The following is a 27,068-nucleotide window of genomic DNA, read 5'->3' on the forward strand; positions in this document are numbered from 1 at the left end:
TGGGCTGTGATTCACATGAAGATGCCCTGAGAATGTAACAAGATTTTGCATTACAGATATTCAGTCTTTTTAACTCTTTCTGTCTTATATATTGAGAGCTGCTTTTTCTGAAGCAAGTTGTTGAGAGCAAGCAGATTGATGCTAGGAGGTGGCAGTCGGAGATTGGGAGACCAGTGATACATCGAGTAGAAGCTCGACTGCAACTCCCTGGTGGAAATATTAACTGCAGGTGAAAATTATGCACAAAGTAACGAGAAAAATAACTTTAAACAAGCATCTTGGGCTTTGAAAAGCTTACAACAAATAAGAGCATAAGGCATAGGAGCAGAATGGTCATTTGGCCCATTGTGCCTGCTCCAACACTCCATCATGGCGGATTTGTTATCTTTCTCAACCCCATTCTCCTTCCCTTTCCCCATTACCTTTGATGCCCTGACTGATCAAGAATCTATCAACCTCTACTTTAAATTCCCCAGTGACTTGTTCTCCAGAGCTGTCTGTGCCAATGAATTTCACAGGTGCAGCACCCTCCGGCTATAGAAACACAGCCGTTACTTAACTCATTTAAACTTTTGTTTTGCTTTCACATCTTCATGTATGTGGTTGAGTATGTTTGAATGGCATGGTTGAAGAATGAATTGACCATTTCATTTTACATGTTAATTTTAATAGTATTGAATTCTAACAGTATATTATAATAGTATTAAACTATTCAAACCCTTGCTTGCAGTCTGCCCCATTCACTCTCGCTTGCTTGAGTACTCTATCCCTCTTTCTCACCTGCGCTGGCTCTCACTTGCGCATGCCCTCACTCGATGTCTCTTGCTCATTTATGCTTGTTTGCTCGACCTACCTCACCCTTGCTCTTGTCAGCTGTACTGCTCATTCCAGCTCCAGCTCACTCTCTCTCTCTCTTGCTCAATATCATGCTCAGCTGCCCATTCTTCAGTGAACAGATACGATGTGAAGACCCATCAATGTACAGAAATTCTAATTAACTTCTTTAATCTCAACTCCATTATTGTTGATGTAATACAATCCGTTAATTTCATTCTCCAGAGAACATTATTAAATGAATGGGCTACACAGTTAGTATCCCAGTATGAATACTTGCCAATCCAGCAAGAAATTGACTGCCCACTGTGATAGACTATATTCAGTTGGCAAAGTCACAATCCAGTAAGGAAATCCTGTCCCAGTTTTATATCGGTACTCTCAGTCCTGAAGATGAGTCACTTCACTACTATTAAGCATTGTTCTTAATCAAAGCTCAAAGTACATTTATTATCAAAGTCAGCATTTTATTTTATTATAGGTTATATATAACTATGAGAAGTTGTAAGAGGGTAGATTAGGAAAGGTGAGCAATTACTTCTAGGGGCAGGAGATGCCTCTTTCTGCCTCGGCTTCCTTACACCATTGGAGGAGCTGCCCGCAACCCCAACCACGTCAAGTGTGGGACAATTACAGGTAGGAGCGCCAAAGCAGAATCCCTCATTCCTCCCAGGGAAGGTTTAAGACAAAACTCATTGATTTGTAAACATGAGCATTAAGACCTAAACGCATACATTACCTTTCAGTGTAGCAAGCTTCCTGATTTGCCTAAATCCATGAGGTAGAAAAGTTTATCAAGCAGTGACTTTATATCACTAGGTTCCGAGGCTAATTGGTAGTCAGCATACATGAGTCATACATAGTGAGATCACCACAAGCATCTGTGTGCACAGGCCTTACCTGACTGGTTAATTTTTAATGTTATGAAACCACAGTGTGGTGTCAGCTCTCAAGGAGAGGTGCTCATGACAATCTACTCCGGCATCTCAGCCACACAGCATTTACAAACATACAGTATTATAGCACCTATGGAATTTATGAGCCAAATACAATGTGATATGAATTGAAAAGAGATACTGGGGGGTTGGAATAGATAATCAGTCCAGTAACAATTTGCCTTCAGGGAATACTTCCCCTTCTGTAGTGAGATGGCTGTTTCATTACTGCATTCTTGATGAATTAACAGCTCCCTTGCTTAATATCCAATTTTGCACTGTCTTTGCTACATGGAGGTAACTCTCCTTGCAATGTTTGGCAACGAACTTGACTTTTAAATGCTTGTCCTTTTTTGGAAATAGTTTCACAAACAACGATCTTTGTTTGAACCCCACCCCACAGAAAAGCCAGGTATGGAAGGAAGAAATTGTTGAGCGCACTGAGAAGAAAATATCAAAAGCCAGCTCTGAGAACGGAGAGGCACTCCATGAAGAGATTACACAGAAATATAAAAAGATGGAAAAAGTGTCGAGGTAGGAGCAGAAGAACTGCTTTTTTTTTAACGTCCACTTGTTGGGATCAGGTTTCCGGGAGATCGACCTGAAGTTAATATTGATGGATGGTAGTAACTCGCAATTTAACTCCCCTTTTACGTAGGTATGATGTGAAGCGCAAATTAGTAAGCAGTCCATTGTGAAATGTCCAGACTGTTGTATCATTGTAATGGAATTTAAGTATTGTCAGTAAATCTGAACACAATGTAAAACAGAAAATGCTAGAAATACTTAGGCAGTTGGGCAGCAATTTAAAAAGAGAGAAAAACAGTTCATGTTTCAGTGATGATCTTTCCTCAAACCGCAGCACAACCCAAGCTACTGAATATTTCAAATGCTTTCCATTCTCCAACATGTGCTGAATCTGTCTCTTGAATTGTTATTTATTTATTTATTTTTTTGTCTATTTCCGTGCCACTCCTCCTGCAACAGACACCTTGGAGAAATTCTGTTCTCTGTGACAGGATTAACAGCTGTCTCTATTATCTTGTTCCATCTTGGTTTCTGTTCCCCTTTCTGTTTTTGAACAAGTATCCACTAAATCTCACTTCCATCACTCCATCCCTTTCCCTTTCCCTGATGGGTATCGTCAGCTCTGACTTATTCCACGTGGATTCTAACTGAAATGTCATCCTTCCCATTTTGGATCTGTCGGTGATCAGTGATATCACTCACTCACTAGTACCTATGTGTTTTTGACCTCTCCCCCCAGCAGGCCAGATCCTACCTCAGAGTACCTTCTTATTCTGGCATCTGCCCTCTTAATTTCCTAATGAAGGATCTCGGCCAACATCAACTCTTTATTCCTCTCCATAGATGCTGCCTGACCTGCTGAGTTCCTCCAGCATTTTGTGCGTGACACTCTAGATTTCCAGCATCTGTAGAATTTCTTGGCTCACTCGGACCTGTCCTGGTCTTCAGTTCCACTTCACCCTTCACTGCATTCTATGTTCAACAAAAGACTTCTCAACTTACTTTCTGGTGCTGAGCATTCCAGACCCCAATAAACCTTGAGCTTGGGGTCTCCTTCTTCTCCTTCATTTGTACCTGATATATTCTCCTTTCCTCTTTCCATATTCTTGCTATCCCTTCTCCCCTTCCCCTCTGTTCTCCCAAATAATCTGTCCTCATAGACAACTATCCCCCCAACTCAATGATGCAATGCTGAATTATTTTTCTTCCTTCCTCTACAAAAGGGGTTCTCAGCCCGGGGTCTGTGGACTGCTTGATTAATGGTGATGTTCCATGGCATAAGGAAGATTGGAAACCTCTGCTCTACAGGCTTATTTCTTTGGTGAAGAGTTTTCATCCCCTGGTGGATTTTTTTTCTCCCACCTTTGGAATCCCACATTCAGCTGGATCCCTTATTCTTCCACTAACTTTCTTTGTATCTATTCGTTAACTGCTCCACTCTTTCACCTAACCAACCCCTCTTCTGAGCTGCAAGCCCTGAATCTTTTACAACATCTATAGAGTAGAAATATTGGATAGAAAAATAATAATTAATATTTATTTGTATACTATTAACAATATAGTAACAGAAGTCTTAGGCACATACTTAAAGCTTGGGTGCCTAAGACTTTTGCTGAGTACTGTACTTTATGTTTTTCCAGTTACCAAATAACACTTGATACTACTGAGCTAATACAAACCCAAGTACTCTTAGTTCTGTTCCCCAACCACCTTCCTATTTTAACCAATGTAGAGCACTGTGTAACATTCTTAGGCATAGCTATGGCACATAAGACTTTTGCACAATACTGTACTAATTTAACGTATTGCACTATACTGCTGCCATAAAAACAAAACAAATGTCATGAGATGAGAGTGATGGTAAACCAGATTCTGATATAGGTCTCTGTTGTGGACTGAGAGTGGGAGAGGGGCAGGGAGAGGGGAATCATAGTTGGGAAAAGGGGAATGGAACAGGAAGCACCTGAGAGACATTCTGTAATGATCAATATTTGCTGGGAATCATTGACCTTGCCTGGTGTCTCAGAGCTGGGTGTGTCTACACCCTCACCACCCCCCACCCTGCCAATCCTTCTCTATCACCAGTCCCACACCCCTCCCGCAGCACTCCACCCTCGCCATTCCCAACATCCATTTGCTCCCACCAGATTTACAAACTCGCTCCCCACTCCACGTTGACGGATACAATACTATGTAAAACTCTTAAGCACCCTTGCAATATATATTTACCTAAGACTTATACATAGTATTCTATGTCTGATTCATTTTCCCTCTCAACCCCATTCATCCACCTTTTCCTTGTAACCATTGATGGCCATATTAATCAAGAGCCTATCAACATCTGTCTAAAATATACTCAATGACATGCCTCCACGGTCGTCTGTAGCAATAAATTCCAATTACACCTACCACTTACTAAAAAAATTCTGCCTCATCTCATTTCTAAAGGAGAATACTTTTATTCTAAGGCCATGTCCTCTAATCTTAGATTCTCCCACTTCTGGAGAAATCCACTTCCACTCTATCCAGGCCTTTCAATATTCAATAGGTGTCAATGAAATTCCCCCTTGTAAACTTCAGTGCGGGCAGGACCAAAGCAATAAAACACTCATATGTTAACCCTTCCATATCCAGGATCATTCATGTAAACCTCCTCTGGGCCTTCTTCAAAGCCAGCAGTACTTCCTTACAGCTGGACAATCCATGGCAGGGAATATGTTATAGAGCTGCCTTTCAGTCAGGAATGCATTCAAGATTTAAAGACAGAGCTTCACACCTATTCCCTCTGAGTTGGACAATCCATGGCAGGGAGTGCATTAGGGAGCCACCTTTTAATCAGGATGGCGATCTAGAATTGAAAGGCAGAGTTTCACAGCAGCTTATGAAAAAGAGCTTTGACCAGTAACCAATTGGTATTTGGAATCGATTCACAAAAGCAAATTAAAGGAAGGCAGTGGCAAGCGCAGTGGTTGTCATTGCAGTGGACAGAGTCAGACTGGTCATCCTGAGGGTTTAGCTTTTTGAGGCTTCAGTGAAGAGAGGATTCAGTCAGAGAAAGCAGAAGAAAAGCTGTGGGTTAAGGTCATTTTTCCTTCCCTCCTTTATATCTGCTCAGCTAGCCAGGCAGGATAGTCGAATGCTCCTCTTGCAGGATCTGGGAAGGCAGAGAGACCTCCAGTGTCCCTGACTAAATTTGCATGAAGTTCATCCAGCTGCACTCTCTAACAATATGCGTTACGGAGTTGGAGCTGGAACTGGATGAAATCAGGATCATTTGGAAGGCTGAGGGGGTTTTAGATTGGACATATAGAGAGGTAGTTATACTCAAGGGGCAGGACACAGACAACTGGGTGACAGTCAGGAAGGGGAAAAGGATTAAGGAGCCAGTGCAGAGTACCCCTGTGGCTGTCCCCCTCAACAACAGGGGTATCACTTTGCATACTCTTTGGGGGGGAGAGGAAAGTCACAGTGGTCAGGTCTCTGGCACAAGGTCTGCCTCTGTGACTCAGAAGGGAAAAGGGGAAAAGAAGCACACTATGGTGATAAGGGATTTGTTAATTAGGAGAATGGACTGGCTGTGGGCAAGAGTGAGATTCCCAGATGTTATGCCACCTCTCAAATGCCAGGGTCCTGGACATCTCAGATCGTGTCCTCAGCATTCTTAATTGGAAAGAACAGCCAAATATCGTGATCCATGTAGCTACCAATGAGATAGGCAGGATGAGTGACGAGATTCAACATTGAGAGTTCAGGGAGTTAGATGATAAGTTGAAGAGCAGGACCTCAAGGGTTGTGATCTCAGGATTGATACCTATGACACATGCTGATGTGACCAGAACTAGGAAGATTATACAGTTTAATATATGGATAAGGAGTTGGTGTAGGAGGAAGGACGTAACATTTTTGGATCATTGGGCACCCTTCCAGGAAAGATGGGGCCTGTACAGAAGGGACGGTTTGCACATGAACTGGAGGGGGATGAATATCCTAACAGGAAGGTTTGTTAATGTTGCACGGTGTGGTTTAAACTAGTGTTATAGAGGGATGGAAACCAGGGTGCCAGAACAGTTAGTGGAAAGGTTGTGGAGGCAAAGGTTGAGCGTGACTGAGCTGTGTATCTTTCAATGCAAGAAGTACCGTAGGAAAGGCAGCTGATAGTGCTGAAGATGAAGTAGCTGGTTTACAAACAGAGGCAGTGTATAGTGAAGAGAGCTGTTGATAGGGCAAAATTGCAACTCAGCAGGCTGGGTTGCAACAGAAAAGGATGAATACAGGACTGAAGGTGTTGTATTTGAATGTGAACAGTATACAGAATAAGATAGATGAACTTGTAGCACAGTTGCAGTTTGGCAGATATAATCTTGTAGGCGTCACTGAATCATGGCCAAAAGATTAATGTCCTAGGATTAATGTCCTGGGAGCTTAATGTCCTAGGATACACATTACGTCAAAAGGACAGGCAGGAAGGCAGAGGGAGCAGCATTGCTCTGTTGGTAAAAAATGAAAACAAATCATTAGAAAGAGGTGACATAGAGTCAGGGCGTATTGATAGAGCTGAGGAACTGCAAAGGTAAAAAGACCTTAATGAGAGTTGGATACAGACCCCCCCCCCCCAAAAAAAGTAGTAAGTGTGGAATCTACAAATTGCAATGGGAGGTAGAAAATGCATGCCAAAAGGGCATTGTTACAATGGTCATGGGGGATTACAATATGCTGGGAGATTGAGAAAATCAGGTTAGTGCTGGATTCCAGGAGGGGGAATTTTTAGAGTGCCTACAAGATTGCTTTTTAGAGCAGCTGGTGGTTAATCCCACTAGGGGATCAAATACTCTGGACTGGGTGTTGTGTAATGAACTGGAATTGATTAGAAGGCTTAAGGTAAAAGAACCTTTAGGGGAAAGTGAACATAATATGATCAAATTCATGCTGAAATTTGAGATGAACAAGCTAAAGTCAGATGTATCAGTACTACAGTGGAGTAAAGGGATTTACAGAAGCATGAGAGAGGGGTTGGCCAGAATTGATTGGAAAAGAACACTGGCAGGGATGATGGCAGAGCAGCAATGGCTGGAATTTCTGGAAGCAATTTGGAAGGCACAGGATATATACATCCCCAAAAAGGAAGAAGTATTCTAAAGGTAAGATGACACAATTGTGGCTAACAAGAGAAGTCAAAGCCAGCATAAAAGCAAAAGAGAATGCATATAATATAAAAATTAATGGGAAGTTAGAGGTTTGGGAAATATCAAAAACCAACAGAAGACAACTAAAAAAGTAGTAAGAAGGTAAAGATGGAATACAGAAGTAAGCTAGCTAGTAATATTAAAGAGGATACCAAAAGTTTCATCAGATACATAAACTTTAAAAGAGGTATGAGTGGATATCGGACCTTTGGAAAACGATGCTGGAGAGGTAGTAATGGGGGACAGCGAAATGGCAGATGAACTTCAAGTCGTCAAATCACTTTTTATTGTCATTTCGATCATAACTGCTGGTACAGTACACAGTAAAAACAAGACAACATTTTTCAGGACCATGGTGCTACATGAAACCGTACAAAAACTACACTGATACTTTATAAGTATTTTGCATCAGTCTTCACTGTGGAAGACACTAGCTGTATGGTAGAAATTACAGGTACCTGAGGTCATGAAATGTGTGAAATTACCATTACTAGAAAGAAGATTCTTGAGAAACTGAAAGGTCTGCAGGTAAATAGGTTAACTGGACCAGATGATGTACACTCCAGGGTTCTGAAAGAGGTAGCTGAAGAGATTATGGAGGCATTAGTAATGATCTTTCAAGAATCACTGGATTCTGGAATGGTTCTGGAAGACTGGAAAATTGTAATTGTCATTCCACTCTTCAAGAGGGGAAGGAGTCAGAAGAAAAGAAACTATAGGCCAGTTAGTCTGACCTCAGTGGTTGGAAAGATGTTGGAGTTAATTATCAAGGGTGATTTCTCAGGGTACTTGGAGGCACATGATAAAATAGGTCGTAATCAGCATGGTTTCCTCAAGGGAAAATCTTGCCCGACAAATCTGTTGGAATTCTTTCAAGAAACAACACACAGGTTAGGCAAAGGAAAATTGGTTGAAGTTATGTACTTGGATTTTCAGAAGGCCTTTGAAAAGCTGGCGCACATGAGGCTGCTTAACAAACTACAAGCCCATGGTATTACAAGGAGTCTAGCATAGATAAAATATGGTTGATTGGCAGGAGGCAAAGAGTGGGAATAAAGGGAGCCTTTTCTGGTTGGCTGCTGGTGACTAGTGGTGTTCCATAGATGTCTGTGTTGGGACTGATTCTTTTTACGTTATATGTCAATGATTTGGATGATGGAATTGATGGCTTTGTTGTAAAGTTTACAGACAATATGAAGATAGTTGGAGAACCAGGTAGTTTTGAGGAAGTAGAGAGACTACAAAAGGAATTAGCCAGACTCGGAGAATGGGCAAATAAATAGCAGATGGAATACAGTGTCAGGAGGTGTATGGTCATGCATTTTGGTAGAAAAAATTAAAAAGTTGGCTATTTTCTAAATGGAGAGAAAATACAAAAACCTGATGCACAGAGGGACTTGGGAGTCCTTGTGCAAGATTCCCTAAAGGTTAATTTGCATGTCGACTCTCTGCTAAAGAAGGCAAACACGGTTAACATACATTTCAAGAGAACTAGAATATAAACACAAGGATGGAATGTTGAGACTTAATAAAGCACTGGTGAGCAGTTTTGGGCCCCTTAGAAAAGGTGCTGAAACTGGAGGGGGTTCAAAGGAGACTCACAGAAATGATTTCAGGATTCAATGGCTTTAGACATGTATTCATTAGAATTCAGAAGAATGAGAGAAGACCTTATTGAAACCTATCGAATGATGAAATACCTTGATAGAGTGGATGTAGAGAGGATGTCTCCTATGGTGGGAGATTCTAATACCAGAGGACACAGTCTTAGAAGAGAGAGGGTTCCTTTTAGAATGGAGATGAGGAGGAATATCTTTAGCCTAGAGTAGTGAATTTGTGGAGTTCTTTGTCAGAAGCAGCTGTGGAGGCCAGGTCTTCATATATATTTAAGCTACAGGTTGATAGGTTAATGATTGGTCAGGGCATGAAGGGATATGGGGAGAAGGCTGGAGATTGGGACTGAGAGGAACATTGGATCAGCCGTGTTGAAATGGCAGAGCAGACTTTATGGGCCAAGTGGCTTAATTCTGATACTATATCTTATTGTCTTGTCGTCTTATATGGGACCTAAGACTGTTCACGTTACTGCAAATATGATCTAATTAATGCTTATCAAGCCTCAGCATTACATCCTTGCTTTTATATTCTAGTTATCTTGAAATGAATGCTAATAATGAATTTGCCTTCTTTATTGTCAACTCCAACCTGCAAGTCAACATTTCAGGAGTCCTGCACTAGGATATCCAAGTCCCTTTGCACCTCCAATTTAGGAATTTTCTTCCCCTTTAGAAAACAGTTTACACTTCTATTCCTTCTAGCAATACATACACTTCCCTATGCCATCTTCCATCTGTCTCTTTGTAGCCCCTGCTGCCTACCCCTCCACCTATCTATGTAAAATTCACAAACATGGCCACAAAGCTGTCAATTCCATCATCCAGATCGTTAACATACTATATAACATGAAAAGTAGTGAACCAACACTGACACTGCAGAATATCACTAGTCAGCTATAGCAATAAGGAAAGGGCCCCTTCATTCATATTCTTTATCTACTTCCCATCAGTCAATCTTCTGTCCATGATAGTATCTTTCCTGTAATACCATAGGCTCCTAAGATGTTTAGCAGCCTCATGTGTGGCACCTTGTCAAAAGCCTTCTGAAAACCCAAGTAAGTGTCCTCTGACTCTCTTTTCTCTATCCTGTCTGTGTAGTCTCTTCAGCTGCTTCTTTCAGCCCATGTTGATGATGATGATGATGACCTCTTTCAGACCTTTTTACTTCCCAAGCACCACCATCTTAGTATTAACAACTACACTCACTTCTCCCCCATGACACTCTTGAATTTTGGCCTACTGCTAATGTCTTTCATAGTGTAGACTAACACAAAATACTTAGTAAGTTTGTGTACCATCTCATTGTCCCCATTACTATATCTCTAGTGTCATTTTATAATGGTTCAACATCCACTCTCACCTCCCTTTTATTCTTTATATATCTGAAAAAAAAAACCTTTGGTGTCCCCTTTGATATTATTGGCTAGCTTATCTTCAAATTTCATCTTTTCTCTTCTTATAGCATTTTAGTTGCCTACTAATTGTTATTAAAAGTTTTCCAATCTTCTAATTTCCTACTATTTTTTGTTTTATTATATGCCCTCTCTTTGGATTTTATGCTGTCTTTGATTTCCCTTGTCAGCCGCAGTTGTCTCACCCTCCCTTTATAATACTTCTTTGTTTTTGGGATGTACGTATCTATCCTGCATCTTCTGAGCTGGCCCAAGAAAGTCCAGTGATTGCTGCTCTGCCATCATCCTTGTTAGTGTGCCCTTCCAAACAACCTTAACCAGTTCTCTCTCATGCCTCTTTAATTCCCGTTTCTCCACTGTAATACTGATACATCTGACCTTATCTTCTCTCTCTCAAACTGCAGGGTAAATTCTATTCTATTATGATTCCTAGCTCCTAAGGGTACATTTACTTTAAGCTCCCTAATCAAATCTGGTTCCTTTCACAATGGCCAATCCAACATTTCCTTTCTAGTCAACGGTTCAACCACACAGGTCTTGCTCTAAAATGCCATTTCATTTCCATTTTACAAGTTCGTTCTGATGGCATTCTGTGCCAACCTGATTTTTCCAGTATACTTGCATGTTGAAGTTCCCCATGACCTCATAGCATTGCCTTTCTGATACGCTTTATCTAACTCCATTTGTAAGTTGTACCCCACTTTCTTATGACAATTCAGAGCCCTGTATATAACTCCCATCAGGGTCTTTTTAACCTTAAAGTTCGTTGGGTCCACCTACAAGGATTCTATATCTTCTGACATTTCACGTATTGCAATCCCTCTGTCTACCTGCCTGACTTTTTGATAGAATATGTATCCTTCGATGTTTAGCTCCCAGCTGTGATCTTCCTCTGTAATGCCCATGATATCATACCTGCCTCCTTCTAACTGCACTACCATATAACAATCACAGCACGGAAACAGGCCATCTCAGCCCCCTAGTCCGTGCCAAACTCTTTATCTCACCTAGTCCCACCTACCCGCACTCAGCCCATAACCCTCCACTCCTTTCCTGTCCATATACCTATCCAATTTTACCTTAAATGACACAACTGAACTGGCCTCTACTACTTCTACAGAAAGCTCATTCCACACAGCTATCACTCTCTGAGTAAAGAAATATCCCCTCGTGTTTCCCTTAAACTTCTGCCCCCGAACTCTCAAATCATGTCCTCTCGTTTGAATCTCCCCTACTCTCAATGGAAACAGCCTATTCACGTCAACTCTATCTATCCCTCTCAAAATTTTAAATACCTCGATCAAATCCCCCCTCAACCTTCTACGCTCCAATGAATAGAGACCTAACTTGTTCAACCTTTCGCTGTAACTTAAGTGCTGAAACCCAGGTAACATCCTAGTAAATCGTCTCTGCACTCTCTCTAATTTATTGATATCTTTCCTATAATTCGGTGATCAGAACTGTACACAATATTCCAAATTTGGCCTTACCAATGCCTTGTACAATTTTAACATTACATCCCAACTTCTGTACTCAATTCTCTGATTTATAAAGGCCAGCGTTCCAAAAGCCTTCTTCATCACCCTATCTACATGAGACTCCACCTTCAGGGAACTATGCACTGTTATTCCTAGATCTCTCTGTTCCACTGCAATCCTCAATGCCCTACCATTTACCCTGTATGTTCTATTTGGATTATTCCTGCCAAAATGTAGAACCTCACACTTCTCAGCATTAAACTCCATCTGCCAACGTTCAGCCCATTCTTCTAACCGGCATAAATCTCCCTGCAAGCTTTGAAAACCCACCTCATTATCCACAACACCTCCTACCTTAGTATCATCGGCATACTTACTAATCCAATTTACCACCCCATCATCCAGATCATATTACAAACAACATTGGGCCCAAAACAGATCTCTGAGGCATCCCGCTAGTCACTGGCCTCCATCCCGATAAACAATTATCCACCACTACTCTCTGGCATCTCCCATCTAGCCACTGTTGAATCCATTTTATTACTCCAGCATTAATACCTAACGACTGAACCTTCTTAACTAACCTTCCATGTGGAACTTTATCAAAGGCCTTGCTGAAGTCCATATAGACTACATCCACTGCCTTACCCTTGTCAACATTCCTCGTAACTTCTTCAAAAAATTCAATAAGGTTTGTCAAACATGACCTTCCATGCACAAATCCATGCTTGCTACTACCTTGGTGTACATTTGAGTATAACTTCTTCAGTCTTGTATTCACCACCATCTTCCCACATTTGTCTCCATGTTGACTGAAAAATTATTAATCCTTTCTAAATTCAAGGACTTTTTTTATTTTAGAGATCTCACGAATCTATTAATCTTCTATTAATGTTCACACAATTACACTGAAGAGTTCATTGCAAAATTATACAAGTTTCAAAGCAAGTACTATTTGAGGGACACTTTACAGATGCATGGAATCAACAGCCAAGTCAGCTTGTTCTAATGTTACCCTGTGGACAGCAGAAATGAATGGGTTGAGTGCATATCATCAATCAGTTAAGTGGAAGTGTATCAACTGTCTCTTGCTGTAAATAAAACCATTTTTATTATGATGTCAGCTGTTGCTCCCTCACCCTTCTTTGTCAGAAGATGATGGGTTCCAAAGTTCAAACGTTCAAAGTTCAAATTTATTATTGAAGTTTGAATTCCATATATGACCTTGAGATTTATGTCTTGCACGCACCCACAAGACAAAGAAACACAACGGGATCCACGAAAAACAACACACAACAAAGACTGCCAAACAACCAATCTGCAAAGGAGGACAAATCACGCAAATAGCCAAAAAAAAAATAATACCCAAGGCCCATTCAAGAGATTTTGGCATGTTGGCAGTCTTGCATAGTTTTATAGAAGCATTTTATTGAGTGGAGAAACAGACTCAAAGGCTCCAGTCACTTCTCAATAAGATCATTACTGAAACATTCTGGGCCTCAACATGTTCCTGCACTCTTCCCACTTGTAGCTTAAATGTTTGTCAGTTTCTGCCTTGAAAGCATTCTTCTGGTTTGAGGTGATTCTGTTAAAATAAAGGTATATGTACCTTCAGGCTATGCAACCTCCGAGCACATAGTTTGGATGATAGCAGGGTGAGATTTCTCTTCAGGAATGCTCATGTTTAACTGCAGGATATTTTGTTCTGCTTATCCACAGCATTAAGTATATAAGAAGGGATCATTAGAAGCATGGCTGTTCATAAATGATGAACCAATCCTTCTTTCTGGTGGAAGTTTGCTGCTTGTCCTAAAATAACAATTGTAGTGTCGATTTTCCTTCAACAATAATTAGCCATAGTGTGGTAACAGATGAAAAAGATGTGCAGAGTGAACCTCCCTGTTCCTCAGTTTCCACTCAGTCTAACTAAGTAGTCACTTGTATTTCTTTGATTTAACACAGTTATAGGGAGTCATTTTGGACCAGTGCATTGCTTTCCTCACTGTTTGACTGGACCATGTTACCAAAAATGAAGACACCGTGTATAATCCCAGGGAGTTAGGTAGGGCAATCCCTAGTTTCAGTCATAAGCACCTGATCCCATCCACAATGCTGCAGAGGGTGCATTGCCCCATAAATTTGGAATACATTGAAAGCATCCTGAGCTGGAGTAAAGGAGGGACATTCCAACTTGTTGCCTTATAACATCCTGCTCTTTTTCCTTTTGGTTGGGGGGGAGCGCAGCCACGCAGAGTCCAAGTCGGCCCAAGAGGCAGAAGAGGCTGCAGCCAAGCTGGAGGCCGAGAAAAAGCTGGAAGAACTGAAGCGACGTCAGGACGAGAAGGAGAGTGAGGAGTTTGAGAAGATGAAGCAGAAGCAGCAGGAGGCTGCAGTCGAGCTGGAGGAGCTGAAGAAGAAACGAGAAGGGCGCAGGAAGGTACGAGAAGAGGAGGAGCAGAAACGGCAACAGGACGAGGCTGAGAGAAAGGCAAGGGAAGAGGTAAGGATCAAGTGGAAAGAGATGCTAATGGGCTGGGGATGGAGGGTGGGGGGGAGTCTTCCCAGATGTACTTCACCCCTAGGCCATACGTGGAGCAGAAATCTCCAAGCGTAACCCACTGGGAATTTGGCCATGGATCCCGCTGTAGCTGGGAGCTGGTGCAGATTCAGTGCAGCCATTTATGTTGTGATGTGAGAGTGAAGGGTTAGAATCCAAGTGTCAAACAAAAGAGTGAGAAGCCCTTCAGCCCACCATGTCTATAGCATGGACCAAAACCATAAAGCAAGGGGTCTACAGATCCCAGGCTGGCAATCCCTAGTTGAAACTAATCTTAGCCCATAATTGTTATTTGCTTGTTTTAACATGTTTTGGTTACTTAAAAATGCCTTTATATGTTATACATGATCTCATATTTTAACACTTAAAAAAAAAACTTCTATTTCATTTTTTAAAGTTTTAAATGTTTTTGGGTGACACAGCAACAGTAAAATTGATAGTTTTTACAGATCACAGGGAGCAAGGGCGGGTGAAGGTTTATGCAGGAAGGTGGGCAGTGCTCTGGGGGAGATTCAGAGGGCTGGGCTTTGCCCTTTAGTCAACAGTTTCCAGTGGGGGTTTGTAGGTAGATCCTATCGCATGTTCTGTGCACCATGTGAGGATGCATTGGGGGACCTTAGGACAGTGTTCACCAACAAGATCAGGTAAAGGGATCCACAATGGAAGGCTCAGGCCAAAGTGAGGTGCAAGTGATTGAAATTCCATAGACTAATTTATTTAATCTTCCAAGTGGGGTTTGAACAGAAAACTCTCCAGCTCAGAGATCAGAGTGCTACCACCCAATGGCAGTTTATATGTGTGAAATAACCATGAATCTTTGAAGGTATTTTTAACCTCTGGGTCTTTCTTTAAGGAGGAGAAGAGAAAGCTGAGGGAAGAGATTGAGAGACGAAGGGCCGAGGCAGCAGAGAAACGCCAGAAGCCAGAAGATGCCGAGGCAGCCAATGATAATGAACCATTCAAATGTGTGAGCCCTCGTGGTTCCGCTCTAAAAGTAAGTACTCAGTGAGCTGTACAGTTCCAACCCTGTGTACTAAAATGTGTAACTAAAGAACATTTAACATTGATTTAATTATATTTCACAAGCTATATCATGGAGATTTTCAGGAATTCACACTGTTTTTTTTGGGTCCTCTGAAACGCTTCATTGTTGGGGAAAGAAATCAGACAACATCTCTGATCTGTTCTCCTCTTGAGCTCTAGTACCCCTTTGTATAGCTGCCCATCCTGCAATGCATACGAGATTTACCTGATCTCTGACCCTGGCATCTTCCAAGACCTGGGCTCCAAACGGATGAAGATTTATTCAGATGTTAGGTGTATATCAGAGGCTTTGAATGGGTATGGTCAATGGGATCCAAAGTCCTTGGAAATTGAATCTCTTTGTAGATTACCAGAGTCCTAGGGAGATCCTGGTGGTGTCCATGCTACTATTTTGGCAAATATGATGTGCAAAAAGGAGTGGCTGCATTATCTCCTTTGATATTTCCTTGAATCTCTTGTGCCTTCACCTCTTTCACTGGAAGTTTGCTATCTCTGTGCTCTCCATTTTTTGGGGCACTTGCCATGGTGATATGAGGCTTGCAGACACATACACGTGCCACAGGAGGACTTAGGCATTGTGGCTGATCATCTGCTAAAATGTCCATACTTGTATCCAGTTCCAGCGGAGCTCATTCAGTATCCTTTGGGAGCATGGATTTAGGATGACTATCCCTCCCCAAATCCAATAGCACTGAGACAAATTTCAACAGTCTGCCATTACAATGGTGTTGAAATATCTTGAAATGTTAGTTATCCCAAATGCAATTCTTTTTTTTTAATTGTTATTCCCCGAAGCCAGCTTACTTGACTAATCAAGTTTAAACAATAACCACTGGTGGAACAGTTCCTATGACACACAGAGAGTCTGATCTACTTTTCAATTTATAACAATCTTTTCTTTCTTTTTCAATCTTTTTATTCAATTTCATATATAAAAACATATCATAATATTGAATAGGTTATGAGTACATTAGACTTAAAGTTGAATTAGTAATAAGATAACAATATCTTATTAAAATATCAGCAAAGAAAAATAGTACATTGATCAATCTAACCTATATTAATTATACATGAAAAAGAATAAGAATAATCATCAAAAGAAAAAAAATTAAAAAATACAAGAAAAAATAATATATAATGAAAAAAAATTAAACCTAAACTAAACTAACATGGGCAATAATAACAGTTTATATGTATATGATAGTGTCAAAAACTCCGGAACTCCATACCAGAACAAGAATAAGAAGAGAAAAGGTCTGGAAGAGACCAAATTAATTCATATGAAAATGTCGAATGAACGGTCCCCAAGTTTCTTCAAATTTAATTGATGAGTCAAAAATAGTGCTTCTAATTTTTTCTAAGCTCAAATAAGAAATAGTTTGAGAGAGCCACTGAAATGTGGTAGGAGGATTTACTTCTTTCCAATTTTGTAATATAGACCTTCTGGCCATTAATGTTACAAAGGCGATCATTCGTCTAATTGAAGGGGAAAACCAATTACCATCCTCATTTGGTATACCAAAAATTGCAGTAATAAAATGAGGTTGTAAATCAATATTCCAAATTGAGGAAATAATAGCAAATATGTCCTTCCAATAGTTATGTAAAGTGGGACATGACCAAAACATGTGGGTCAATGAGGCCACATCTAAATGACATCTGTCACATTGAGGGTTAATATGAGAATAGAATCGAGCAAGCTTATCTTTAGACATATGGGCTCTATGTAGAACCTTAAATTGTATTAAAGCATGTTTAGCACATATAGAAGAAGAATTAACCATTTGTAGAATTTTTTCCCATTTTTCTGTTGATATATTATATTGAAGTTCTTTTTCCCATTCTTGTTTAATTCTACCTGATATTTCTGGTTGTATCTTCATAATCATATTATAAATAAGAGCCACTAATCCCTTCTGACAAGGATTCAAGGTAAAAATCATATCTGAAAAATCTATCAAAGTTGAATTGGGGAAGGATGGTAGAACTTTATGTAAAAAATTTCTGATTTGTAAGTATCTAAAAAAATTAGATTTAGGTAACTTAAATTTGTTGGAAAGTTGGTCGAAAGACATCAAACTACCTTCAGAAAAAAGATCTCGAAAACATATTATACCTTTCCTTTTCCATATGCTGAAAGCTTGATCTGTCAAAGAAGGTTTAAAAAAGAAGTTAAGTAAGATAGGGCTATCTAGAACAAAGTTTTTCAGAGTAAAAAACTTAGGAAATTGAAACCAAATTCGTAATGTGTGTTTGACAATAGGGTTGGATAACTGTTTATTGAATTTAACTAAATCAGGAGGAAGAGAAGAACCAAGAACGGAGAATAAAGAATATCCCTGTGCATCATTGCATTCTAAATTTACCCACTGTGGGCACAATGGTGAATCCAAATCTAATTTCCAATATATTAAGTTTCGAATATTATTCGCCCAATAGTAAAATCTAAAGTTAGGTAAAGCTAAACCACCATCTTTTTTAGATTTTTGTAACTGCCCTTTACTTAACCTGGGGTTTTTATTTTGCCACACAAATGAGGAAATTTTTGAATCAATGTTGTCAAAAAAAGATTTAGGAATAAAAATTGGTAAGGCTTGAAATAAATATAAAAATTTCAGTAAAGTCATCATTTTAATAGCATTAATCTGGCCAACTAATGATAAGGATAAAGGAGACCATCTTGTAGTAAGTTGTTGAATTTGATGAAGCATAGGTAAAAAATTTAATCTGAATAAATCTTTATATTTCTTGGTAATTTTTATACCTAAATAAATAAAGTTATCAGTAACAAATTTAAATGGTATCCTGTCATTCAATAAAGTTTGCGCATTTAAAGGGAATAATTCACTCTTATCCAAGTTTAGTTTATAACCAGAAAAACTACCAAATTGAACCAACAAGGATAAAATAGCGGGAATAGATCTGTCAGGATCAGAAATATATAACAAGTCATCAGCATAAAGTGATAACTTGTATAACTTCTCATTACGGGTAATACCAAAAATATTAGGGGATTCACGAATAGCAATGGCTAAAGGTGCTAATGCAATATTAAATAATAAAGGACTTAAGGGACAACCTTGTCTCGTACCACAAGATAATTGAAAAAAAGAGGATCTGTAATTATTTGTAAGAACAGAAGCAACAGGTTTATAATATATTCATTTAATCCATGATATAAAATTAGGACTAAAATTAAAATTTCTCAAGGCATTAAATAAGTATGTCCATTCAACTCTATCAAAAGCTTTTTCAGCATCTAATGAAATAACACATTCTGAGGTTGTGGGTGAAGAAGTGTAAATTATATTAATCAATTTTCTAACATTAAAAAAGGAATACCGGTTCCTAATAAAACCAGTTTGGTCTTCTGAAATAATTTGTGATAGTAACTTTTCTAACCTAATGGCTAAAATTTTTGTAAGAATCTTAGAGTCTACATTTAATAGTGATATAGGGCGATAAGATGCACATAGAGTAGGATCCTTATCTTTTTTTAAGAATTAGAGAGATAGTAGCTTCATAAAAAGACTGGGGTAGTCTCTTCTGAGTAAATGCATCATTAAAGATTTCACATAACCAAGGGGAAAGCAAAGAAGAAAAAGTTTTAAAAAATTCTATAATATAACCATCAGGACCAGGAGCTTTCCCTGGGTTCATTGATGAAATAGCCTCTCCTATTTCGGCCATAGAGATAGAAGCATCGAACAAGCTCCGATCTTCATCTGTCAGTTTAGGAATATTCAAATTGTTAAAAAAATTATCCATCATGGACAGATCGCCATCAAATTCTGATTGATATAAAGATTTATAAAAATATTGGAAAGTATTATTAATTTCTTTATGATCAGTAGTCAGATTACCATCTTGTTTACGAATTTTAATAATTTGTCGCTTAGTCGAAATAGCTTTTAATTGGTTAGCTGACAATTTACCAGTTCGATCACTATGAATGTAAAATTGAGCCCTAGTCTTAATTAATTGATTCTCAATTGAAGAAGATAATAATAAGCTATGTTCCATTTGAAGCTCAACTCTCTTCTTATAGAGTTCTTTGGTAGGAGTCACAGAATAAATCTTATCAATTTCTTTAATTTTATCCACTAATAAAGCAATATCTACATATCTTTGTTTTCTTTTACCGACGGAATATGAGATAATTTGTCCACGGATAAAAGCCTTAAAAGAGTCCCAAAGTATTCCTCTGTCAATCTCTTCGGTATAGTTTGTTGAAAAAAACAAGTCAATTTGCTGTTTTATGAAGGTGATAAATTCTAGATCTTGAAGCAAAGTAGCGTTAAGTCTCCAAGATCTAGTATTATTGAAAGAGTCCGAAATCTTGATAGATAACTTCAAAGGTGCATGATCCGAAATGGCAATAGAGTCATATTTACAATCAGTAACATCTGTTAATAAACGATGATCAATAAGGAAATAATCAATTCTAGAATAACTGTGATAAACGTGAAAAAAAATGAAAATTCTTTATCTTTAGGGTTCAAAAACTGCCATATTTCAGTAATTCCTGAATCAACCACAAAGGAATTAATTAGTAAGGCTGATCTGTTCGGAAAAATTCAAATAGGTTTAGATCTATCCATCAAAGGATTCAGACAACAGTTGAAATCTCCACCCATTATCAGCATATATTCATTTAGATTAGGGAGGGAAGTAAATAAACGTTTAAAAATTCAGGGCAGTCAAAGTTTGGAGCGTAAATATTAACTAGAGCCACTTTTCGATTAAAAAGTGAGCCAGTTATCAACAAAAATCTGCCCTGTGGATCAGAAATAATTTCATGATGTGTAAACAAAATTGAGGTGCTATAAAAATAGACACACCCCTAATTTTGGCGGTACAATTCAAGTGAAATTGTTGATCCTCCCAGAACCTAAAAAAGCATTGATTATCCTCCCTCCTAATATGGGTCTCCTGTACATTAAAGTTTAAAATAGTGTAATATGCCTTTAAAAAAAGATTCCATATTCAGATACAAGAAAATGACGTTTCAAAAACAAAGACTTAGGGAAGAAGAAACGACATTTTGAAAAAACCATATTACAGAATATAAATGTAAATTCACCAATCTATTAGAAAAAGGTCATCAAAAAAGGATTAAAAAAGGATTCAATAATCACTACAATATATAAAAAAAGGTCCAAAAATCCAAAACATTCGTCCCATTTTCAAGTACAAGCAAATAAATGCTTACGAAAAGCAAAGTCTTATGGGAAGAAGAAACAACATCTTAAAAAATAAATCATTATTACAGAGTATTAACATGTATATCCAATTCAGAAGAAAAAAATTAAGAAAAAAAAACATTACAGTAAAATTAGAAGAGCTTCTATAAACCATGATAATAAAAAAAGACCAGGTCTACAGACCAAAGTAAAAAGCTATACCGCAGCTTCATAAGTTAAAGCCCAAAACGAAATGGCATCTTCTCTCCAAAATTTCTTCAACATAACACATAGTTCAACTTGTACTAGAAGACCGATATTCTTTGACGAATTTCTTCGCTTCTTCCGGAGTATTAAAGAAGCGCTGACTGTCGTCACTCAACGTAATTCTGAGATTCGCTGGATATCTTAAAGCTTGTTTAAGTCCAATCGAATGAATCTCTGCCATCACTGGTTTAAAAGCGATTCTCGCCCTCATCACATCAAATGAATAATCTTCAACAATTCGAAAGTGGTTGTTTCTGTGAGAAATCATACCTTTCTGATGAGCTAATCGGATTAAAAGCTCTTTCTCCTGAGGATAATGGAGGCGAACAATCACAGCTCGCCGTTTATCTCTCGAGATCGAAAATCTTGAAACTCTGTGAGCACGATCAATAGTAGGTTTAGCCTGCAAAGCGTCCTCACCAAAAATTTCCCACAATAAGTTAGAGAAATATTCAGTTAGGTCACCAGACTCAATATTTTCGGGAAAACCGATAATTCGCAAGTTTTGTCTGCGAGATCAGTTTTCAAGATCGGTGATTTTAAACTTACTCTGCTCCACTATTTTAACGGTCGACCGTAACTTCTCCTCCAAAGTTTCAATAGTACGTATTTTTTCACAAATTAACTTGTCAAGAGCCGCAAACTTTTCTTCATGCCGTTCAATATCTGCTGCCTGTGATTGAAGCTTGGTATCAAACGACCTAACGACTTCTTCAAGCTCAGACATTTTCGCAGTAAGCTTATTTTCCAGACTTGCAAATTTAGTATCCAGAAGACTAGAGATTGCCTCAAGAGATGGAGGGTCTTTCGACGATTTCTTAGATACAGACATTTTAAGTTTGAAGATTAAATAAAGTATTATTTTAAAAAAGAAGTAAATCGTGAGTATCAACCCATGTAATTAAGTACGAAAAGATTTGATTAAAGGGTGATTATAGTTTATAAAATGAAGAGTGCCCGAAGGCAGATGTCTACGTCGCCATCTTGAAACTCCCAATTTATAACAATCTGAGATTCTCTTTGGAAAAGTTTGAAAATAATTAAAACAGTCATTCAAATGACTTTGCCCTCATAAATTAATTATTGAAATTCACTTATGCTATAGTTGATTCCATCTGGAAAATTGCATTAATGCTGCATTTGTCCCAATCCCAGGACATTACACCCAATTAATCATTTTCTGATATATGATTATTGTGTAATATAGAGAAAAGAAGTAGTTGGATCATGCAGAACCAGCTTCTACAAACAGCAATGTCACAATCACCATATTGTAGGCTAGAAATTCTTGTGCATTTGCAAATTCATGCAGTGAGCCCTATCCATTTTTGTGAGGAGCCAGAGGGATTGATATCCTCTGCAAACTGTGATTGTGGGTATTTTGTGAATCCAATCCTTCTGCACAACTGCACTGAAACTGAGCTGTGCATCCTGATTAAGTGTGCCGCGCTTTCAAAGTCAGGTGACAATGTGAGTTGTGTGAAGGACGCAGAGAAGCAGAAGGATGGGGGCCAGTTAGGTGAATGAGAAGATGGTAGACAATGGGGAACACCTGGGGTTATGAGAAAGACAGAACAAAATACTACTTGATGTGCTAGTTTATGAAATGCAGGCAGAGCGAGCAATTGAAGAGACAATGGTACACTGACTTGCATTGGAAGGAAGTGGAATACAAAATTATGGGAATCCAGGAGTAATTGGGTATAGGTTTGGTGAGGTTTCTTTTAAAATATATTGTTTAAACTTCTTCACTTTTCATGAAAGTCCATGGATCAATCCATTACAGATTCATTAGACTGATTACTGGGATGTGGAGTTCATGCTGTGAATGATCCATAATCTTTGTCTCCAGAGCTTCAAAACCCAAGATATGACCCCACCGAAAAATCTGAGCTTCTGAGAGGGATTGACATGTTAGATAATGACAGGATGTTTCCTCAGACTGTAGTGTCCAGAACCATGGGTAGTATTAGGATAAGAAAATGAGCTTTGGAAGAATTCCTTTATGTAGATGATCATACACCTTAAGGATTTTCTACCTCAGTTGATTGTAGTTTCTCAGTAGTTTAATACATTGAAGGTTGGGATCATTAGGTATTTGGCACCAAGAGAGTGAGTGGATTTGGGGATTAGGATAAGGCACAAGATCTGGTGCTATTTACTTAGAGAAGAAAAAGATAAGTTTAAGTTCTTATTTCCATTTGCAGGTGAGCTCTTATAAAAACTGGGCAATTTGGCAAGAAAAAAGAAAGTGTTATATCATGTATCATTTTCACACAGAGCATAGTTAGAGTACAAAATATCTTACTGTTGGCTTTTATCAAGGCAGAGATTAGAGAGCTGATTCTGTAAATGTGTAATGTGGCCTTTATAACATGATTTATTTAGAAGAACTTAAGTGGACATAGGGAAAATATTGAACTGTAATTCTTATGGATAGCTCCAGAATTATATCTGAGTCCTGAAGGTTAAGCATTAGTTGGTTATAAGACTGTACTTTCTGCAATCTGTTTCAGATCCCCCAATATATGTGCATCCTATTTACCGTATGTGTCCGTATCTATGCCATTCAATAGTTCTTTTGCTGTGTTGCTGTGTGCTCCTACACTTGGTTGATACTGTCCACCCCAACTGAAGTAAACAATCAAAACAAAAGATTGTTTCATGAATTCAAAACTCTGCATCGTTCTTTGCATTGATGCATGCTGAGAGTGTTATTCCAATTAACCCTACAGAACTTATACCCAGAGCAAAACCGAACAAGGCAATCAAGAACATTTTCCTGACTTTTTTTAAATAATTAAGATCTGACAGAGAATGTCCTAAAATGTCACAACTATTCCATCTCATACTTGCTTAAAATATGGCAGAGTCACTGTTTGAAAGTGACTTTAAGAAGAACACTACACACTTATGCAAACATTCTTTCTGCTCTTTGTCTTTATCTGTTTCAAACACACATGCACTTTAAACAAAAATTGCACACAGTTAAAAGAGCAGTTTACGTCAGTGGACTACTTTCATTAATATCGTCACAATGTTGGGCAATTTTTATGGAACGTTCTTGATATCCAAACTTTAACCAGAATACATTGTATTCTCATTGTATTGCGTCTTGCTCCAATCCCGATTTGAGTTCTGATTTATGGTCTTGCCTTAAATTTAGAAGAAGTGTGACAAAATATTGAGATGCATATAGAGCGAACATGCACATTCTCAGCTGCATCAAGTGTCTTCACTTCCACCATTGTAGCCTGACACTATTACAGCTCAAGGCTCTGGTGTTTGGAATTCCATTCTGAAGTCAGCTGTAAGAAGACTTTCTGCATCACCTCCCCTACCCTCCGCCCCGGGAATGCATGGGTTTTCTCCAGGTGCTCCAGTTTCCTCCCATAGTCCAAAGCTGTGCTGGTTTAGTGATAATTAGTCATTGTAAATTCCATGATTAGGATAGAGTTAAATTGGGGATTGTTAGGGATTGTTGTCTGGAAGACCCTATTCTTCACTGTACCTCAATAAATAAGCAGGCCAATGTCAAGCAGGCTCTGGAAGAACTGAGCAATGTAATCCACAGGCATGAAACAGAACATCCTGATGCCTACCCTGACATTTTCCAGTATTTTAACCAGGCTGACTTGGTGAAGTTTCTAAATAATAATCATCAACAAATTACTTGTAGTACTAGAGGAACCAACACACTGGACAACTGCAACACGTACAACACGCTGGAGGAACTCAGCAGGTCGGGCAGCATCCGTGGAAATGAGCAGTCAATGTTTTGGGCCGAGACCCTTCATCAGGACTGAAGAGTGAGGGGGCAGGGGCCCTAGAAAGAAGGTGGAGGGAGGGTGGGAAGGAGAAGGCTGGTAGGTGCCAGGTGAAAAACCAGTAAGGGGAAAGATCAAGGGGTGGAGGAGGGGAAGCAGGGAGGGGATAGGCAGGAAAGGTGAAGAAGGAATGTAAGGGGAAAGCACTATGTGTAGTAGAAGAAGGCAGAATCATGAGAGAGGTGATAGGCAGCTAGAGAAGGAGGCAGAGTGAAACTGGGATGGGGAGGGAGGGGGAGGGAATTACCCGAAGTTGGAGAATTCAATGTTCATGCCAAGTCTCCAGCTGAATTCTCCAACTTCTGGTAATTCCCTCCCCTTCCCTCCCCATCCCAGTTTCACTCTGCCTCCTCCTCCAGCTGCCTATCAGCTCTCTCATGATTCTGCCTTCCTTTACTACACATAGTGCTTTCCCCTTACATTCCTTCTTCACCTTTCCTGCCTATCCCCTCCCTGCTTCCCCTCCTCCACCCCTTGATCTTCCCCCTTACTGGTTTTTCATGGCGTGGGGAAATGATTGAATTGAAGTAAGATGCAGAGAGTTGTAAAATTTGTCAGATTCATCATGGGTACTAGCCTCCATAGTATCCAAGACATTTTCAAGGAGCGGTGCCTCAAAAAGGTGGTGTCTATCGTGAAGGGCCCCCAACACAGGGCATGCCCTCTTATTGTTACCATCAGGAAGGAGTGTGCAAACCTAAAGGCACACACTCAACGATTCAGGAACAGTTCCTTCCCCTCTGCCATCAGGGAGGAGGTACAGGAGCCTGGAGACACACACTCAACGATTCAGGAACAGTTCCTTCCCCTCTGCCGTCAGGGAGGAGGTACAGGAGCCTGGAGACACACACTCAACGATTCAGGAACAGTTCCTTCCCCTCTGCCGTCAGGGAGGAGGTACAGGAGCCTGGAGACACACACTCAACGATTCAGGAACAGTTCCTTCCCCTCTGCCGTCAGGGAGGAGGTACAGGAGCCTGGAGACACACACTCAACGATTCAGGAACAGTTCCTTCCCCTCTGCCGTCAGGGAGGAGGTACAGGAGCCTGGAGACACACACTCAACGATTCAGGAACAGTTCCTTCCCCTCTGCCGTCAGGGAGGAGGTACAGGAGCCTGGAGACACACACTCAACGATTCAGGAACAGTTCCTTCCCCTCTGCCGTCAGGGAGGAGGTACAGGAGCCTGGAGACACACACTCAACGATTCAGGAACAGTTCCTTCCCCTCTGCCGTCAGGGAGGAGGTACAGGAGCCTGGAGACACACACTCAACGATTCAGGAACAGTTCCTTCCCCTCTGCCATCAGGGAGGAGGTACAGGAGCCTGGAGACACACACTCAACGATTCAGGAACAGTTCCTTCCCCTCTGCCGTCAGGGAGGAGGTACAGGAGCCTGAAGACACACACTCAACGATTCAGGAACAGTTCCTTCCCCTCTGCCATCAGGGAGGAGGTACAGGAGCCTGAAGACACACACTCAACGATTCAGGAACAGTTCCTTCCCCTCTGCCATCAGGGAGGAGGTACAGGAGCCTGGAGACACACACTCAACGATTCAAGAACAGTTCCTTCCCCTCTGCCATCAGGGAGGAGGTACAGGAGCCTGGAGACACACACTCAACGATTCAAGAACAGCTCCTTCCCCTCTGCCACCTGATATCTAAATAATCGTAGAAGCCATGAACACTAACCCTATTTTATTTTATTTCTGTTTTTGCACTACTTATTTAATTTAACTATTTAATATACATATATACATTTAATATATATATTTATCACATATTGTTCACAATTTTAAAAACATTTGCCGGGGATATTAAATCGGATTCTGATTTTCACCACAGCAGCGCCACCTCTTTTTAAAAAAAAAATATTTATTTATTAAATTTTAGAAAATTACAAGAATAAATGTGATGATAAAATAGTAAGAAAAATATTAACTCTCCCCCCTCCCCTTAACCCTGATCTAAAGAGAAAAAAGAAAGAAGAGAAAGATTGCCTGGATATCGGAGAATCCCCACATGCTCCATGGAGTTCAAAATAATTTTAATATTTATTTTTTTCTTTCCCCAATTACTTTATAATTTTATCTTCAAAGGACCTATGTATTTAATCCTATCTTTTGTAAGTATGGGAACCAAATTTTCAAAAATATATCATATTCATTTCTTAGTTTGTGTGTAATTTTTTCAAGTGGAAT

The 27,068-nt window shown here is 39.6% G+C and overlaps 1 protein-coding gene across 3 annotated transcripts in view; it reads left to right on the forward strand.

Annotated features, from left to right (window-relative positions):
- Positions 1–27,068, forward strand: part of LOC132403850 (non-muscle caldesmon-like) — a 239,790-nt gene that overhangs the window by 181,834 nt on the left and 30,888 nt on the right. For all 3 annotated transcript variants that reach the window (XM_059987585.1, XM_059987584.1, XM_059987586.1), the window contains exons 5-7: positions 2,173–2,303; positions 14,231–14,486; positions 15,397–15,537. In XM_059987585.1, the coding sequence (XP_059843568.1) occupies positions 2,173–2,303; positions 14,231–14,486; positions 15,397–15,537 (528 nt within the window). The remainder of the gene's footprint in view (positions 1–2,172; positions 2,304–14,230; positions 14,487–15,396; positions 15,538–27,068) is intronic.

The sequence above is a fragment of the Hypanus sabinus genome, chromosome 13 (assembly GCF_030144855.1).
Source record: "Hypanus sabinus isolate sHypSab1 chromosome 13, sHypSab1.hap1, whole genome shotgun sequence".
Taxonomy (NCBI): Eukaryota; Metazoa; Chordata; class Chondrichthyes; order Myliobatiformes; family Dasyatidae; genus Hypanus; species Hypanus sabinus.